Source organism: Balaenoptera physalus, assembly GCF_965194825.1.
Source record: "Balaenoptera physalus genome assembly, chromosome: 10".
Lineage (NCBI taxonomy): Eukaryota > Metazoa > Chordata > Mammalia > Artiodactyla > Balaenopteridae > Balaenoptera > Balaenoptera physalus.
The window spans coordinates 109,637,094-109,654,500 of record NC_138889.1 but is presented as its reverse complement, the minus strand read 5'-3'; the positions used below and the strand labels follow the sequence as shown (position 1 = coordinate 109,654,500).

The 17,407-nt window shown below is 45.1% G+C and overlaps 1 protein-coding gene across 3 annotated transcripts in view; it reads left to right on the top strand.

The window, feature by feature from the left end:
* The window catches only part of CPT1A (carnitine palmitoyltransferase 1A), a 61,745-nt gene extending 44,389 nt beyond the window's left edge, over nt 1-17,356 (top strand). For all 3 annotated transcript variants that reach the window (XM_082477652.1, XM_082477650.1, XM_082477651.1), the window contains 6 exons: nt 381-545; nt 10,326-10,460; nt 11,984-12,136; nt 12,876-12,989; nt 13,236-13,328; nt 15,147-17,356. In XM_082477652.1, coding sequence (XP_082333778.1) covers nt 381-545; nt 10,326-10,460; nt 11,984-12,136; nt 12,876-12,989; nt 13,236-13,328; nt 15,147-15,233 — 747 coding nt within the window. In that variant the 3' untranslated portion in view covers nt 15,234-17,356. The remainder of the gene's footprint in view (nt 1-380; nt 546-10,325; nt 10,461-11,983; nt 12,137-12,875; nt 12,990-13,235; nt 13,329-15,146) is intronic.
* Nucleotides 17,357-17,407: the final 51 nt, after the last annotated feature.

The window sequence follows — 17,407 nt, the reverse complement described above, 5'->3', positions numbered from 1 at the left end:
CCACTGGACCACCAGGGAAGTCCCAGTCCATTTCCTTTTTAAAACTGGTTCCTCAATGGCCAGCATATAACAAGAATGGATCTCACGAAACAGAACCTGTGACACTTTGAAATGCCCTTTGGGGTCCCACTGGGAACCAGGAGTTCCTCCTGCTTGGGCCACCCCACTGCTCTTCAAGGGCAGGGGGCGTGCCATGTTGCTAACTCATTGCAGCTCTTTAGGTTAGAAAGGTTGGAAAAAACCAAGAAGAAAAAGTGGTGTGTGTATTTCCAAGCAACGACTCTGTTAGCTGTGCTGAAAGCCAGCTTGCTGTTTTCTTCAGAGTGTGTGTCAGTATCTTCCCTCCCATTAAGTGAAAGCTTTTCTCCTTCTTTCCCAAGTGTCAAGAAGTCATAGAGACTTCCCTGAGCAGCGCGAACCTCCTGGCCAGCGACGTGGATTTCTGTTCTTTTCTGTTCAGTGCTTTCGGTAAAGGGCTGATCAAGAAATGCAGAACCAGCCCGGACGCCTTCGTGCAGCTCTCCCTCCAGCTGGCTCATTACAAGGTGAGACCCCGAGCTGGGGTTTTCATCCTGAGGGCTTCTGCGGTCCCTAAATGCAGGACCAAGGCCGTTTGCCCCGCGGGTAGGGAGGACCCATCATGGGAGCAGGTCGTGCCTGTCATGGTGCGGGGGGGGGGGGGGCTCCTCCCACAGACAGATGGGACAAGTGTCCAGCAGAAGCACCTGGGGCAGCAGCGGTTTCCCGTATTGCGCAGGAGTAGAGGGAGAATGTGGGGGATGGTAGCCGAGTGAGATCTCGTTGCTCCACGAAGTGGGAAATAAACCTTTAAGCACCCAATCCTAGGGTTTGGTAAAGCAGAGCTACTTAGGGCAAATGGTTGGATGTCTCTGACCTTTGACATCCTCTTTCATAAAAGCGGATATGCCAGGTCCCGGGAAGTGCTCTGGGATGGATGGGGTCCCTGTAGGAGCAGAAGCTCTGGTGTTTCCACTGCCTCTCTCTGGGCCCCTGGGCACATTCTGGCTTGCACATGACGGCCCCATCAGAGACATAGCCCAGGCCCCAGGAGGACCTTAGTGGGATTTTTTTCTGTTGGAGGGAGCATTCCACCCTGAGAGGGCACCCCTGGTTTCCAGGGCTGGCGGAAATCCTTGTGGCATTGGCTCAAGATGTGCCCTGGTTTTTTGTTTGTTTGTTTGTTTTTTTGGGTTTTTTTGGCTGTGCCAAGCAGCATGCAGGATCTTAGTTCCCTGACCAGGGATCGAACCCGTTATTTTTTTTTTAAGAAATTTTTTTTTTGATGGGGACCATTTTTAAAGTCTTTATTGAATTTGTTACAATATATTGCTTTTGTTTTATGTATTGGTTCTATGGCCGCGAGGCATGTGGAATCTTAGCTCCCTGACCAGGGAATGATCCTGTACACCCTGCATTGCAAGGCAAAGTCCTAACCACTGGACCACCAGGGAAGTCCCAAGATATGCCCTGTTTTTAACGGAGAACTTTTAACACTTGAGTGCTGTGCACAGATGCAGTGCAGCGTCCCTGGATACCGGTTCTGCCCTTGTGAGTTTTGCTTTGCGCCAGGCACTGGTCTCAGCACTCTCACAGTCCCCTCACTAGGGACGAGCTATTGTTCGCCCATTTTACAGGTGAGAAAACCGAGGTTCAGAGAGGTGAGGTGACCTGCCAAGGTGACACTGGAGTCGGGGGTGGATCCAGGGGTGGCCTGTAGGTTCGATTCCTCTATAACTCAGGTCAGGAAGATAAACAGATGCAGAAGAGCACAAGAGGCCATGTTAGTATCAGGTAAACGACAACTGATGGGCCACAATTGTACCTAAAATTAACTGTAATACAGTTCTTAATAAAGATGGTCACGATCGAGTCCCTCCCATCAGGGAAACTTACACAAGCCTCTTAGATAGCCTAATCCACCAGAGGGCAGACAGCAGAAGCAAGAAGAACTACCATCCTGCAGCCTGTGGAACAAAAACCACATTCACAGAAAGATTGACAAGATGAAAAGGCAGAGGGCTATGTACCAGATGAAGGAACAAGATAACACCCCAGAAAAACAACTAAATGAAGTGGAGATAGGCAACCTTCCAGAAAAAGAATTCAGAATAACAATAGTGAAGATGATCCAGGACCTCGGAAAAAAAATGGAGGCAAAGATCGAGAAGATGTAAGAAATGTTTAACAAAGACCTAGAAGAATTAAAGAACAAACAAACAGAGATGAACAATACAATAACTGAAATGAAAACTACACTAGAAGGAATCAATAGCAGAATAACTGAGGCAGAAGAACAGATAAGTGACCAGGAAGACAGAATGGTGGAATTCACTGCTGCGGAACAGAATAAAGAAAAAAGAATGAAAAGAAATGAAGACAGCCTAAGAGACCTCTGGGACAACATTAAACGCAACAACATTTGCATTATAGGGGTTCCAGAAGGAAAAGAGAGAGAGAAAGGACCAGAGAAAATATTGGAAGAGATTATAGTCGAAAACTTCCCTAACCTGGGAAAGGAAATAGCCGCCCAAGTCCAGGAAGCGCAGAGAGTCCCATACAGGATAAACCCAAGGAGAAACACGCCGAGACACATACTAATCAAACTGGCAAAAATTAAAGACAAAGAAAAATCATTGAAAGCAGCAAGGGAAAAATGACAAATAACATACAAGGGAACCTCCCATAAGGTTAACAGCTGATTTCTCAGTAGAAACTCTACAAGCCAGAAGGGAGTGACATGACATATTGAAAGTGATGAAAGGGAAGAACCTACAACCAAGATTACTCTACCCAGCAAGGATCTCATTCAGATTCGATGAAGAAATCAGAAGCTTTACAGACAAGCAAAAGCTAAGAGAATTCAGCACCAGCAAACCAGCTCTACAACAAACACTAAAGGAACTTCTCTAAGTGGGAAACACCAGAGAAGAAAAGAACCTACAAAAACAAACCCAGAACAATTAAGAAAATGGTAATAGGAACATACATATCGATAATTACCTTAAACGTGAATGGATTAATTGCTACAACCAAAAGACACAGGCTCCCTGAATGGATACAAAAACAAGACCCGTATATATGCTGTCTACAAGAGACCCACTTCAGAATTAGGGATACATACGGACTGAGAGTGAGGGGATGGAAAAAGATATTCCATGCAAATGGAAATCAAAAGAAAGCTGGAGTAGCAATACTCATATCAGATAAAATAGACTTTAAAATAAAGAATGTTACAAGAGACAAGGAAGGACACTACATAATGATCAAGGGATCAATCCAAGAAGGTATAACAATTGTAAATATATATGCACCCAACATATGAGCACCTCAATACATAAGGCAACTGTTAACAGCTCTAAAAGAGGAAATTGACAGTAACACAATAATAGTGGGGGACTTTAACACCTCACTAACACCAATGGACAGATCATCCAAACAGAAAATTAATAAGGAAACACAAGCTTTAAATGACACAATAGACCAGATAGATTTAATTGATATTTATAGGACATTTCATCCAAAAACAGCAGATTACACTTTCTTCTCAAGCGCACACAGAACATTCTCCAGGATAGATCACATCTTGGGTCACAAATCAAGCCTCGGTAAATTTAAGAAAATTGAAATCATATCAAGCATCTTTTCTGACCACAACGCTATGAGATTAGAAATCAAAGGGGAAAAAAAAGTAAAAAACACAAACACATGGAGGCTAAACAATACGTTACTAAATAACTAAGAGATCACTGAAGAAATCAAAGGGGAAATAAAAAAATACCTAGAAACAAATGACAATGAAAACACGATGATCCAAAACCTATGGGATGCAGCAAAAGCAGTTCTAAGAGGGAAGTTTATAGCAATACAAGCCTACCTCAAGAAACAAGAAAAGTTTCAAATAAACAATCTAACCTTACACCTAAAGGAACTACAGAAAGAAGAACAAACAAAACCCAAAGTTAGTAGAAGGAAAGAAATCATAAAGATCAGAGCAGAAACAAATGAAATAGAAACAAAGAAAGCGATAGCAAAGATCAATAAAACTAAAAGCTGGTTCTTTGAGAAGATAAACAAAATTGATAAGCCATTAGCCAGACTCATCAAGAAAAAGAGGGAGAGGACTCAAATCATTAAAATTAGAAATGAAAAAGGAGAAGTTACAACAGACACTGCAGAAATACAAAGCATCCTAAGAGACTACTACAAGCAACTCTATGCCAATAAAATGGACAACCTGGAAGAAATGGACAAATTCTTAGAAAGGTATAACCTTCCAATACTGAATCAGGAAGAAATAGAAAATATGAACAGACCAATCACAAGTAATGAAATTGAAACTGTGATTAAAAATCTTCCAACAAACCATAATTCAAAAAGTCCTGTACCACAATGTTTATTGCAGCTCTGTTTACAATAGCCAGGACATGGAAGCAACCTAAGTGTCCATCAGCAGATGAATGGATAAAGAAGATGTGGCACATATATACAATGGAATATTACTCAGCCATAAAAAGAAACGAAATTGAGTTATTTGTAGTGAGGTGGATGGACCTAGAGTCTGTCATGCAGAGTGAAGTAAGTCAGAAAGAGAAAAATAAATACCGTATGCTAACACATACATATATAATCTAAAAAAAACCCCAAAAGGTCATGAAGAACCTAGGGGCAAGACAGGAATAAAGACACAGACCTACTAGAGAATGGACTTGAGGGTATGGGGAGGGGGAAGGGTAAGCTGGGACAAAGAGAGAGTGGCAAGGACATATATACACTACCAAATGTAAAATAGATAGCTAGTGGGAATCAGCCACATAGCACAGGGAGATCAGCTCGGTGCTTTGTGACCACCTAGAGGGGTGGGATAGGGAGGGTGGGAGGGAGGGAGATGTAAAAGGGAAGAGATATGGGGATATATGTATATTTATAACTGATTCACTTTGTTATAAAGCAGAAACTAACACACCATTGTAAAGCAAATATACTCCAACAAAGATGTTAAAAAAAAAAATCTTCCAACAAACAGAAGTCCAGAACCAGATGGCTTCACAGGTGAATTCTATCAAACATTTAGAGAAGAGCTAACACACATCCTTCTCAAACTCTTCCAAAAAATTGCAGAAGGAACACTCCCAAACTCATTATATGAGGCCACCATCACCCTGATACCAAAACCAGACAAAGATACTACTAAAAAAGAAAATTAACAGACCAATATCACTGATGAATATAGATGCAAAAATCCTCAACAAAATACTAGCAGACAGAATCCACCAACACATTAAAAGGATCATACACCATGATCAAGTGGGATTTATCCCAGAGATGCAAGAATTCTTCAGTATATGCAAATCAATCAATGTGATACACAATATTAACAAATTGAAGAATAAAAACCATATGATCATCTCATAGATGCAGAAAAAGCTTTTGAGAAAATTCAACACCCACTTACGATAAAAACTCTCCAGAAAGTGGGCATAGAGGGAACCTACCTCAACATAATAAAGGCCATATATGACAAACCCACAGCAAACATCATTATCAATGGTGAAAAACTGAAAACATTCCTCTAAGATCAGGAACAAGACAAGGATGTCCACTCTCACCACTATTATTCAACATAGTTTTGGAAGTCCTAGCTACGGCAATCAGAGAAAAAAAGAAATAAAAGGAATACAAATTGGAAAAGAAGAAGTAAAACTGTCACTGCAGATGACATGATACTGTACATAGAGGATCCTAAAGATGCCACCAGAAAACTACTAGAGCTAATCAATGAATTTGGCAAAGTTGCAGGATACAAAATTAATGCACAGAAATCTCTTGCATTCCTATACACTAATTATGAAAGATCTGAAAGAGAAATTAAGGAAACACTCCCATTTACCATTGCAACAAAAAGAATAAAATACCTAGGAATAAACCTACTTAGGGAGACAAAAGACCTGTATGCAGAAAACTATAAGACACTGATGAAAGAAATTAAAGATGATAGAAACAGATGGAGAGATATACCATGTTCTTGGATTGGAAGAACCAATATTGTGGAAATGACTATACTACCCAAAGCAATCTACAGATTCATTGCAATCCCTATCAAATTACCAATGGCATTTTTTACAGAACTAGAACAGAAAATCTTAAAATTTGTATGGAGACACAAAAGATCCAGAATAGCCAAAGCGGTCTTGAGGGAAAAAAACGGAGTTGGAGGAATCAGACTCCCTGACTTCAGACTATACTACAAAGCTACAGTAATCAAGACAATATGGTACTGGCACAAAAACAGGAATATAGATCAATGGAACAGGATAGAAAGCCCAGAGATAAACCCACGCACCTATGGTCAACTAATCTATGACAAAGGAGGCAAGGATATACAATGGAGAAAAGACAGTCTCTTCAATTAGTGGTGCTGGGAAAACTGGACAGCTACATGTAAAAGAATGAAATTAGAACACTCCCTAACACCATACACAAAAATAAACCCAAAATGGATTAGAGACCTAAATGTAAGACTGGACACTATAAAACTCTTAGAGGAAAACATAGGAAGAACACTCTTTGACATAAATCACAGCAAGATCTTTTTTGATCCACCTCCTAGAGTAATGGAAATAAAAACAAAAATAAACAAATGGGACCTAATGAAACTTAGAAGTTTTTAAAAACTTAGAAGTTGGAAAAACTGGCTAGATGGTTCCATTTCGGGAAAATAAACCGCCCAATAGAAAAACATGGAGTCAGAGCAGAAATTGGTGGTTCACAAGAGAAGAGAAATACCAACAAACAGTCAGTGAATGTACAGCAAGAGTTTAATCTTACTAGGAATCTAGTAAGTGCAGCTTAAATAAGACTGAGTTTTTGCCTGTGCAGTTTGCAAAGAGCTTTTCTACATTCTATGTTTGGAAGGGTGGCCTGATAAAGGGGTGTTCAAACTCAGCAGTTGGGAATGGTCATCTGTGGGGTGCACACAGCCTGAAGAATCACTGGGAAGGCACACCCGTTTGCCCAGCAAATTCTACTTTGAGAATTGTATTCAGTGAAAGGACAGGTTGACAAAGATGAGTTTAAGCTTGCCCCTCTGTAAAAATTTGAAGCAACCTAAAAGGTTCTCAAAGTGAAATTTGTTAGACTATGGCATTTTTGTACATGGAATATTATGTAACCATTAAGTGATGTCTATGGTGTATTCTGTGAAAAAACTTAGTCATAAAACAAGATGTTAATCATTGTTTACAAGTGATCTGCAAACTGGCCCACAGGCCACAGGGGCCCTTCAGCTAGTTCACATGGCCCTTGAGTGGAGAATGGTCTTACTTACTTTGTTGTTTTTTTGGCTGTGTTGGGTCTTCGTTGCTGCGCGCGGGCTTTCTCTAGTAGCGGTGAGCAGGGGCTACTCTTTCTTGCGGTGCACGGGCTTCTCAATGCGGTGGCTTCTCTTGTTGCGGAGCACGGGCTCTAGGCATGCAGGCTTCAGTAGTTGTGGCACGTGGGCTCAGTAGTTGTGGCTCGCGGGCTCTAGGTGCGTGGGCTGCAGTAGTTATGGTGCACAGGCTTAGTTGCTCCATGGCGTGTGGGATCTTCCCGGACCAGGGCTCGAACCCGTGTCCCCTGCATTGGCAGGTGGATTCTTAACAACTGCGCCACCAGGGAAGTCCCTGGTCTTACAGTTTTAGTAGTTGAAAAAAATTAAGACTATTTTGTGATAGGTGAAAATCAAATGAAATTTCAGAGAGCAGAGATCAAGTTTATTTTTGGCGTATTGTCCGCGGCTGTTTTTGAGCTACGGTGGCAGAGCTGAAAAGTTGCAGCAGAGACCACCACCTGGCCCACCAGGACGGTGATATTTACCACCTGCATTTTACAGAAAACGTTTCCTGACTCTCTCACTTTATTATATGCAAAATCTGGAAAGGAGAGATGGAAAATATTGGCAGGCAGTGCTCTGAAGATTGATCTTCATTTTCTTATATTTTTCTATGTTTTAACTTTTTGCGTAAGCATGTATTACAGTGACTCTTAAATCAAGTCACTCTTTCAAAGTTAAGGATTATTTGTTTTAATAACCTAAGGGCTCATATTTACTCTTTGCGCTCCGGCTAGAAACAACCAGAACGTCCTTCTTGTTCCCTCCGCGCACACCAATTCTTCACATGGCACTCGGTCTATTGAAAATGATCGATTGAAGTGATCTGTTAATAGTGTAAATCGGATTCATCTGTTCAAAGGTTCTTTCCTGCACGCTTGGTTGAAGGCCAGCTCTGTCGGGGACAGGGCTCATTGTGGAGGCTGGTGGCAGCAGGTTAAGTGGGCTGCAGGCATAACCCGGCTTGGCTCTTTGAGGGGTCTGAGCACACTAATATTCAGTGCATTGGCCACGAGGTTTGAGATGGCCATTTTTTTTAAATTGTGGGTGTAATGCATGATTGCGCCGACCACTTATACAGTTAAAGTTTGATGTTGGAAAGTTGACTTCAAATAAATCATTGCATCATCTATCCCAAGTTAACCTGTATTAAATGACTAAAATACCACATTTATACTTTTTCCTTGTCCCCTCCTTCCCTCCGTGCTCCCCAGTGTTTCATGATGAGCCCCTTGGAAAGCACCCCCATAGTAAGCTCCCCTCCTGTAGGGAGTTCTCCCAAAGGCATATCTGGTAAATGACCTGGGACCCCCTGCTGACCGTAGGACAGAATGAGGAGTTAGAACCTCTAGGACCCCATCCAAGGGAAATTTAATAACCGGTGTATTAAAGGACGAGTGTTGTGGGCTGGTGGGTCTTTGTGCTGGGCACTGGGGGCCACCAGACGCTGGGATGGCACTCAGACCCCATGGCCGGCTGGCTTCATCCCTGTACGTGCAGGATGGCGGGAACAGCCAATGTTAAGTCAACCCTACCAGCCTTGGGGGTGGGGGGACGAGCCCTGCAAGGCTACTCACGGGTCTGGCTCGCACACCGGAGGTTCAGCCTTGCCCGCTCCTGAATTTACTTAACAGTATCGGCCTATTGCAGGGTGTTCCCTGTCACCCTGGGGCCGCCAGGACCCAAATGCCCGGAGGGATGTCGTCTGGTCAGGAATCATCTGGGTCTACAAACCGCCGCTCAGCACTTCCCCGTCCATGTGGGGGAACCTGGTCGTCTTCGAGCAGGTGGTTTGCAGATGGTTTCCTCCCATGGCACGGGTGCTGGGCTGCCCCGAGCTCCCGTGGACCTGGCCCAGCTGTCATGCATCACCTGCTGTACCATCTGCACATCACCTGCAGGGTCCCAGCCACAGGCACCTCTTGCATGCCGTGTGGCACGGCCGAAAAAAAAGAAAAAAACATGCAGAGCTCATCACCTGCTAATTATTTTAGTACAAGCCATGGGAGCAGAGGGGGACCTCCCGTCTCCCCTCTGCTCCCTGACACCAGCGTTCCTGGACCCCATCAGGACCTCCACCCTGCCCTTCCCTCTGCCCATCTTGCCTCCCTCTTTTCCTCTCCGGACTTGGATTCCACAGCATGTTACCATCACCCCGACCTCGGCCCTGGGGCCCCAAGCACAGCAGACCCATCCCCAGTGCAGTCCAGGTGTCTGCCTGCTTTGGTCCTGCATGGCCGGAGAAAAACCCCAAATCGCTGGCTCCTCTTCCTTAATTCATGAGCCCTGACTCTGATGGCCCCAGACCACCCACTCCCTGTGCCCTCAGAGCCTGTTTCACACCCCCTTTCTGTCTCCAGTGCCGCCTCCCCATCCTCACTCTCAGTAGGTGAACTTATTTCACCGAGAAAATGCGAACATTCTAAAGAGACCTCCCGTCTGCTCCCCACCGCCTCTGCCAGCTCCCACACAGCTGTTCCCTCCTGCTTTCTCTCCCTCCTGTCTACTGGGGGGCGGGGGGCTGTGTGCTGCAGGCGCCGGCCACCCACCCACTTCCCGCTCCCTGGAGGAGGACATTCCCACCCGGTCCCCTCTCCTGAAGTTAAATAATTTCCTACTCCTGCATGCCGAGCTCCTGGTCCTGTCCTGTATCCCTCCATAGCCGCGTCTGCACTCGGGCAGGTGTGTGAAACTCAGGAAATTGGGTCATGGCACCAGCTGCATTTGGAAACAGAAACCTGGACCCCCCCTTCCTTTGCAAAGCTAATGACGTTTCCACCTGCCTGCTGCATAAGCCTGAGTAAAAATTGACGATGACTAAAAACTGCAGCTGACGATGAAGTGTGCTTTTCCCAGCTGACCTTAAGCGATGCCCTCTTATGCTTTAGTTCGTCAGCATGCCCTGCCTTGTGTTAAAATATTTTTCCTTTCCCAGGACATGGGCAAATTTTCCCTCACCTACGAGGCCTCCATGACCCGGCTCTTCCGAGAGGGCAGGACGGAGACCGTGCGTTCCTGCACCACTGAGTCGTGCAACTTTGTGCTGGCCATGGTGGACCCCACGCAGACGGTAGGTGCTGCCCGGCCGGAAGCGGGACAGTGCTTTTCACAGAACAGCCCCTGAGGTTGACACACAGGCTTCCCTGATTAAATCCCATGCATACTTTCTCCAGCAGGTCCATATCCAGTATCTCCTTTCCTTCACCCCTCTCGAAGGGACAGAAAGTATTAAAAGGTGACCGTCGGGGTCTTCCCTGGCGGTCCAGTGGTTAGGGCTCCGCGCTTCCACTGCAGGGGGTGAGGGTTCAACCCATGGTCGGGGAGCTAAGACCCTGCATGCCTCGTGGTGTGGCAAAAAAAAAGAAAAAAAAAAAAGAAAAAAGGTAACCATCAGGACAGACACAAAGGTTCATGTTTGCATCAATCTTCTGTCCTTCTGTAACTTCTATAAATCAGATTATACTTCCTAAGAGTCTTTAAATCAGAGCAGTACACAGCCAGTGAATAAAGGAGTGGCAGGGAGATGCTGCGAGACAGTGCAAGTGGTCGGCGTCTGGGTGGGAAAACAGTGACGATCACAGCATCCTTCTGCCTGGGGTTCCTGAAGCCCGCTGCCCAGGCTGAAGCTCCCTGAGCAGGCGCGGGGCTCCAGGTTTTCTGTACGTTGCCTTTGACAGTCCTAGCGGTGGCCCGTGAAGTATCATCAGTTCATTTTTGTAGATAAAGGAACAGAGACTTAGATGAATTCGGCAAACTGCTGGGCCGCACACCTAGTTAGGGGCTGAGGTCCATCCACGGCCAGTTCTGCCTGACCCGGAGTGCAGGTGCCTGCTGACTCCCGAGGAGACATGGCCCAGGGTTCTTGCTCTGCTCTGGAGGAACCTCCGTTCTGGAAAGGCTTTCGATTCTGTGGGAAGAGCTCAGTAGGTCTTGTGACGGATTGCTCTGATCTGTCATTAGCTGCCTTCAGAATCAGCCTTGAGGACCAGTTCTGGGGTGGGTGGGCCAAAGCCCAGATGGGCCTCCACATCCACGGAAGGGTGCTGTGTCACCTCGTTCTGTGATTGACTGAACAGGGCCCAAAGGAAGCTGAAGCAGGCTTTTTGGGTCCAACCTGAAGACCCAGAAGCGCTGTTGTAGTAGAGCTTCCAGACCACTTTGGAGGGTTATTTATGACCCGCAGGAACAATCGCAGCCCGCTGAGAGGGACAGGGCGTCATTTCCACCTGATGAGACTTGGAGGCTGGAGCTTTCCTACCTGCTTGGTGGTCTCATTTGTATAAAAGGTGGAATGACGCCCAGTGGGCTGCGCACAGGACCCCGAAACTGCCTCTCCAACAACTTGTCCCCCTGCAGCCTCCACGCCGCCCCGTTCGCAGCGAATCTGCGGAAGCGGCAATCGGCCAGGGGGGTTTCTGGTCAGGTCGCCTTGGCAACCACCCAGAGACCCCCCCCACCCCGACACCCGCACCGCCACCAGTGACCTGCTTTCTCAGCACCCTGTCAGACCGCTGGAGAGAAGGGCCGTGAGCCTCATCCTGGAGCTTAGCCCGTGATGCACGACTTGAAAGTCCCCGTCTTTTGTTATTTTAGGTTGAACAGAGGCTCAAGTTATTCAAGATTGCGGCCAAGAAGCATCAGCACCTGTGCCGCCTGGCGATGACCGGCTCCGGGATCGACCGCCATCTCTTCTGCCTCTACGTGGTGTCCAAATACCTCGCTGTTGACTCCCCTTTCCTGAAGGAGGTGAGTCACTTCTGGGGCAGCCCGCTCAGCTTTCTTGGCTAAACCAAAACTTAGTAGATCAGTAGTACAGCTTTGCCAATCGGAACTGGCCTCACAGGTGGGTCTCGGGGCTCGCCTGTCGTCACCATGGAAAATTGGAGCCGCGTTTCTTCAACCCCTGGAATGCCATGGCTTGTACTAAAATAATTAGCAGGTGATGAGCTCTGAGTGTTTTTTTCTTTTTTTTCGGCCGTGCCACGCGGCATGCGAGCTCTCAGTTCCCCGACCAGGGATCGAACCCATGCCCCCTGCAGTGGAAGCGTGGAGTCTTAACCACCGGACCGCCAAGGAAGTCCCAATAAAATTTAATTTTTCAATAATGGCTGTGTTTAACAAGCAGCTTGGAAAATTCCGGAAATATGGCAGCCAGCTCAGGGGAGCTGGTACCAGTCAGCTCCAGCACACCACTGCCCCAGTTCCAAATCTTACTCCACGTATCTGCCACCTTCCCTGCCTTAAAGACCCCATCAGCCGGTGTTGGCCCCTGCAGTCCGGGTGTCCTCATCTGCTCCATCCCTCTCCACAGACCTCCTGCCCCGAGCCCCGAGCCAGCGAGGCCTTCAGGAACACAGGCCTCTGGTGTCTGAAACAGTCCGAACACCGAGCAAGCCCTTTCTTGTCTTCCACCCGGGCTCCTCGGGGACAGAAGAGGATGGAATTGGGAAGTGTTGTTGGAACATTTCCTTGTTTTACTCCACAGGTGCTATCTGAGCCTTGGAGATTATCCACCAGCCAGACCCCTCAGCAGCAGGTGGAACTGTTCAATTTGGAAAGGAATCCAGAGTATGTGTCAAGCGGAGGCGGCTTTGGACCGGTAAGCAGCCAAGCGTCTGCAGATATTGATGGCAGTCTCATAGTGAAAATGTCAGAAATTCCCTTTGCCCGTGGCCTCATTGCCCAGGGTTCTACTGATGGATTGGCCGTGCCCTGCGGCATGCAGTATCTTAGTTCCCTGGCCAGGGATGGAACCCGTGCCCCCTGCAGTGGAAGCACGGGGTCTCAACCACTGGACCGCCAGGGAAGTCCCCCCACGGATCCATTTAAACCTGCTTTTCCGTAGGTTGCTGACGACGGCTATGGGGTGTCGTACATTCTCGTGGGTGAGAAGCTCATCAGTTTCCACATTTCTTCCAAATTCTCCTGCCCTGAGACAGTAAGTACAAAACAAAAGTTCTCTCTTCTAAAGATGGGGTTTTTCACTGTTTTCTTTTGAGCACGTCCTTGATTTGACAGAAAATTGCAATTCAGTTATATACTCTTACTTGGTTGGGACATTTTCAAAACGGATTTTGAAAGTCTTTTAATAGTTTTAAAGGGATCGATCTTATTTGGTTGAAAGTGTGTATCTTTGCTGGTCGCAGTGGTTTTAAATCGTAATGTTGGAGTGCTTCTACAGCTTCCAGACTCTCTGTAACATTGGAGGGTGGATTAAGATTCGTGTGCACGTGCTAAGAAATACGCATACACATTGAAGCAGGGGTCTGCAGTGTTCTCTGTGAATGGAACCTGTGACCACCTTCCTAGCATGGCACATTTAATCCTTATTTATATTCTCTCCTTTCCACATTGTACATAGCCTGACAGGCAATGCCAGGTTCACCTTTAATAGAGAAGATTGGAATTCACTTGCTTATTGTGTTTTATGTAACGCATTGACATTAGGGGAAGCCTTAGATTAGGGGAAACCACACCCACACAGGATGTAAATTGGTGCAGCCACTGTGGAAAACAGTATGGAGGTTCCTTAAGAAACTAAAAATAGAGCTATCATATTATCCTGCAATCCCACTCCTGGACATATATCCAAAGAAAACTCTTAATTCAAAAAGATAACATGCACCACAATGTTCATAGCAGCACTATTTACAATAGCCAAGACATGGGAGCAACCTAAGTGTCCATCAAGAGATGAATGGATAAAGAAGATGTAGTGTGTGTGTGTGTGTGTGTGTATACACACACACAGTGGAATATTGCTCTGCCATAAAAAAGAATGAAGTAATGCCATTTGCAGCAACATGGTTGGACCTAGGGATTATCATACTATGTGAAGTGAGTCAGAGAAAGATAAATATCACATGCAATCACTTTTATGTAGAATCTAAAAAAATGATAAAAATGAACTTATTTACAAAACGGAAATAGAGCCACAGACATAGAAAACAAACTTATGGTTACCAAAGGGAAAAGGGGGTGGGGAGGGATAAATTAGGAGTTTGGGATTAGCAGATACACATTACTATATATAAAGTAGATAGTCAATAAGGACCTACTGTATAGCACAAGGAACTCTACTCAATATTCTGTAATAACCTGTATGGGAAAAGAATCTGAAAAAGAATGGATATATGTATATGTATAACTGATTCACTTTGCTGTACACCTGAAACTAACACAACATTGTAAATCAACTATAATATAAAATAAAAATTAAATGAAAAAAACAAACTATCAGAGTTATTTCACTGCAAAAGATAAAGTGTTGGAAGCTAGTGGAAACTTCAAAAGGTGTGTGACAATTAGCTGAGGCATGGAAACAATGTTTGTGCCATACAATAAGTTATATGACAAGAATAAGAAAAGTACTGTTCAAACTACTCTTGCTAAGTTGTTTTTACAAAGAAATAAAGCACCTTAGTTTTCAAAAACAAAACAAAACAAATATACACTACTATATATAAAATAGGTAAGCAAGTCGTACTGTATAGCACAGGGAACTATATTCAGTGTCTTGTAATAACCTATCATGCAAAAGAAAAAAACACACACCCACACAAACATGTGTGCTATCTTTGTTAACCCTTAACATCTCTCCAGACGCTCTAACTTAATGATTAAGCAACTAAGTCAAAGCTTAGAGAATTGGCAAAAAGGAATGTTAGTTCTTCGAGTCAGATTACAAGTGAAAAGGCTTGAAATGTGAGAATTTCCACGTTGTAACCTGTTTCTGTTTTTTATTTTTAAATGAAAGGATTCTCATCGCTTCGGGAAGAACCTGAAACAAGCAATGATTGACATCGTGAGTTTGTTCGGGCTCAGCTCCAATTCCAAAAAGTAAATCCCTTAGCACTGCCGGGAAGGAAAATGAGCTCTTCCGATGAAAAACCAAATGAAAGATAGCTGTGAATCCTGATTGTAGTTCAGGATGAAAATTTGCTCTAAAAGACTCAGACGTTTCCTTTCCTTCGAGGGTTTGGTGTTTTTGCTTTTCTAGATGGCAGGCTCCACCCCATGAAGTATAACCCTACTCCTTCCAAGCAGGTCCTAACCTGGGGGACATTGGATAAAGTCCCCCCTAAGGTCTTCCCATCGCCTTATGTTTCTTAAGGGATGAAACTGTCATTGAGCGATTTATGGAATGAGTGGGGCTGTGACTTCATACTCGTTGGAAATGACCGACCCGGCACGCTTCCTCGGCGGCCACCGGACACTTGGTACTTACGGGCATTTAATTTTATCAGAGCGATGTAAACATTTGTTTCCTTCCGAGAGAAAAGCATTGTTTAAGCTGCAGATGTTAGCAGTTAATAGCCAATGCACATGCAATGCACTAACCAAGAAAAGCTGTGCTTTTGGAACCCATTCTGTCCCTGTGGTAACTCTGTCACTGTCTAGTTTGGTCATCTGCATTTGCCTCTCCATGTTTGAAGCATGTAGTATGTCTCATCTTTAGTTTTCCTAACCTTGCAAGTCTTCAAAACCCAGTGCCTTAAAAACGGAAGGCCCTAAATGTAAGGGAGACCGCACGAGAGATTTATTTCGTAAAGTCTTTAGGTGGAATTGTGGGTGTCTTACCCCTTCTCAACTTACTGTGTGGATAACCCTATGTAGGCATTTTACTGTGGTGTCCCTGCATCCCAGAAGGACCAGTTCCCTTACGAGGGCAGCTGTGCTGCATTCCCCCATCCGACTGCCTTCCTTAAGCTTCCTCGTTAAGCTGCAAAAGAAGACGTGGGCGTGCCTCAGAAATGGGGAGCAGGGGATGTGATGGTCGAAGATTATGTGTCTGGAGCACTCACTGAAAAATCAAACATCCTAGGTGCCTCAGGATTCCTGCTTACCCAAAGTGGCGGCAGGGAGAACATGACATTTGCCACTGAGGAAGGAACAAAACTTGAGAAAAGCAAACCTCAGGGCGGTCAGGGTTGGGCATCCCAGCTGGTGAGAGAGGAGACCCACTCCCGTTTCCAGGGAGACAGGGAGATGGGTTATCGGTGACCTCCTAGAATGTTGCAGGTGACAGGTGCTGGGTTTAACACAGCCTACCCTTCGGATGGGAGTGCCTTGATCGAGTGATTGACCAAAAAGCGACGAGGCGCTGAATCGTCTTCAGTATTTAATGTAAAAAGAACGGATCGTGGCATGAAATAATACCCACTGCCTCTGAGCTGTAATGACAAGCTTAGCTGTCCATCTGTTAAAATCATGTATTTATTTTTCTGACCACTATGTTCTGGTGGGGCTTGCCTCTCTAAGAGTTCTGAACTCCAGTGATATGGTGATGAGGCCGAACCCTTGGAGCAAGAGGAAGGCGCTTGCTGCAGAGCACGTGCATATTTTATTCCTGTACATGTTGTGATGTAAAAACCCCACCTAAATGGGCCAAAGACTTTTTTTCTTTTAAAAGCAAGCAGAAATGAGAACAGACAAAAAAAAGCAAAAAGGGACATCTAACCACCAGAGCAACAAAAGGCCCTGTTCATCTGTGTTATGTATGTAGTCAAGGAGGCGTGAGGGGTACAGCCCCTCTGCCTCAGCGAGGTGTAGCTTCCAGTCAAAGCCAGGGCCACTGAAATCATACACTGTTGACCACTGACCAGTCTGTATTATGATTCACGGGTGAATTTGAGCACAGATGTGTTAGCACTCAGACTTATTTGGGCTTGTCTCTCAGGTTTTAAGTGTTTCAAATGTAATCACTGCTAATCCGTGCAGTTATCAATGCAATTTTATATTCCCTAAAAGGAGGAAGAGTGGGGTTTTACTGTACATGTTGAAAGCAGGAGGTAGGAGTATGATGTATTTAATTGAATTTGGAATAAGCCATAGTCTTAACGGAGCTGTGGTCTGAATTTGTTATCTTGAATTGGCCATTGCATGTAAATACAATATGCTCTTTTGGATAAATCTTAGAAATGCAGTGTGAATGTTATCATTAATAAAAACATTAATCCCAGTCTACCACAGTATTGCTTTCTGTCTCTTTTGTTATACTGATAAGGAGGCTATAGG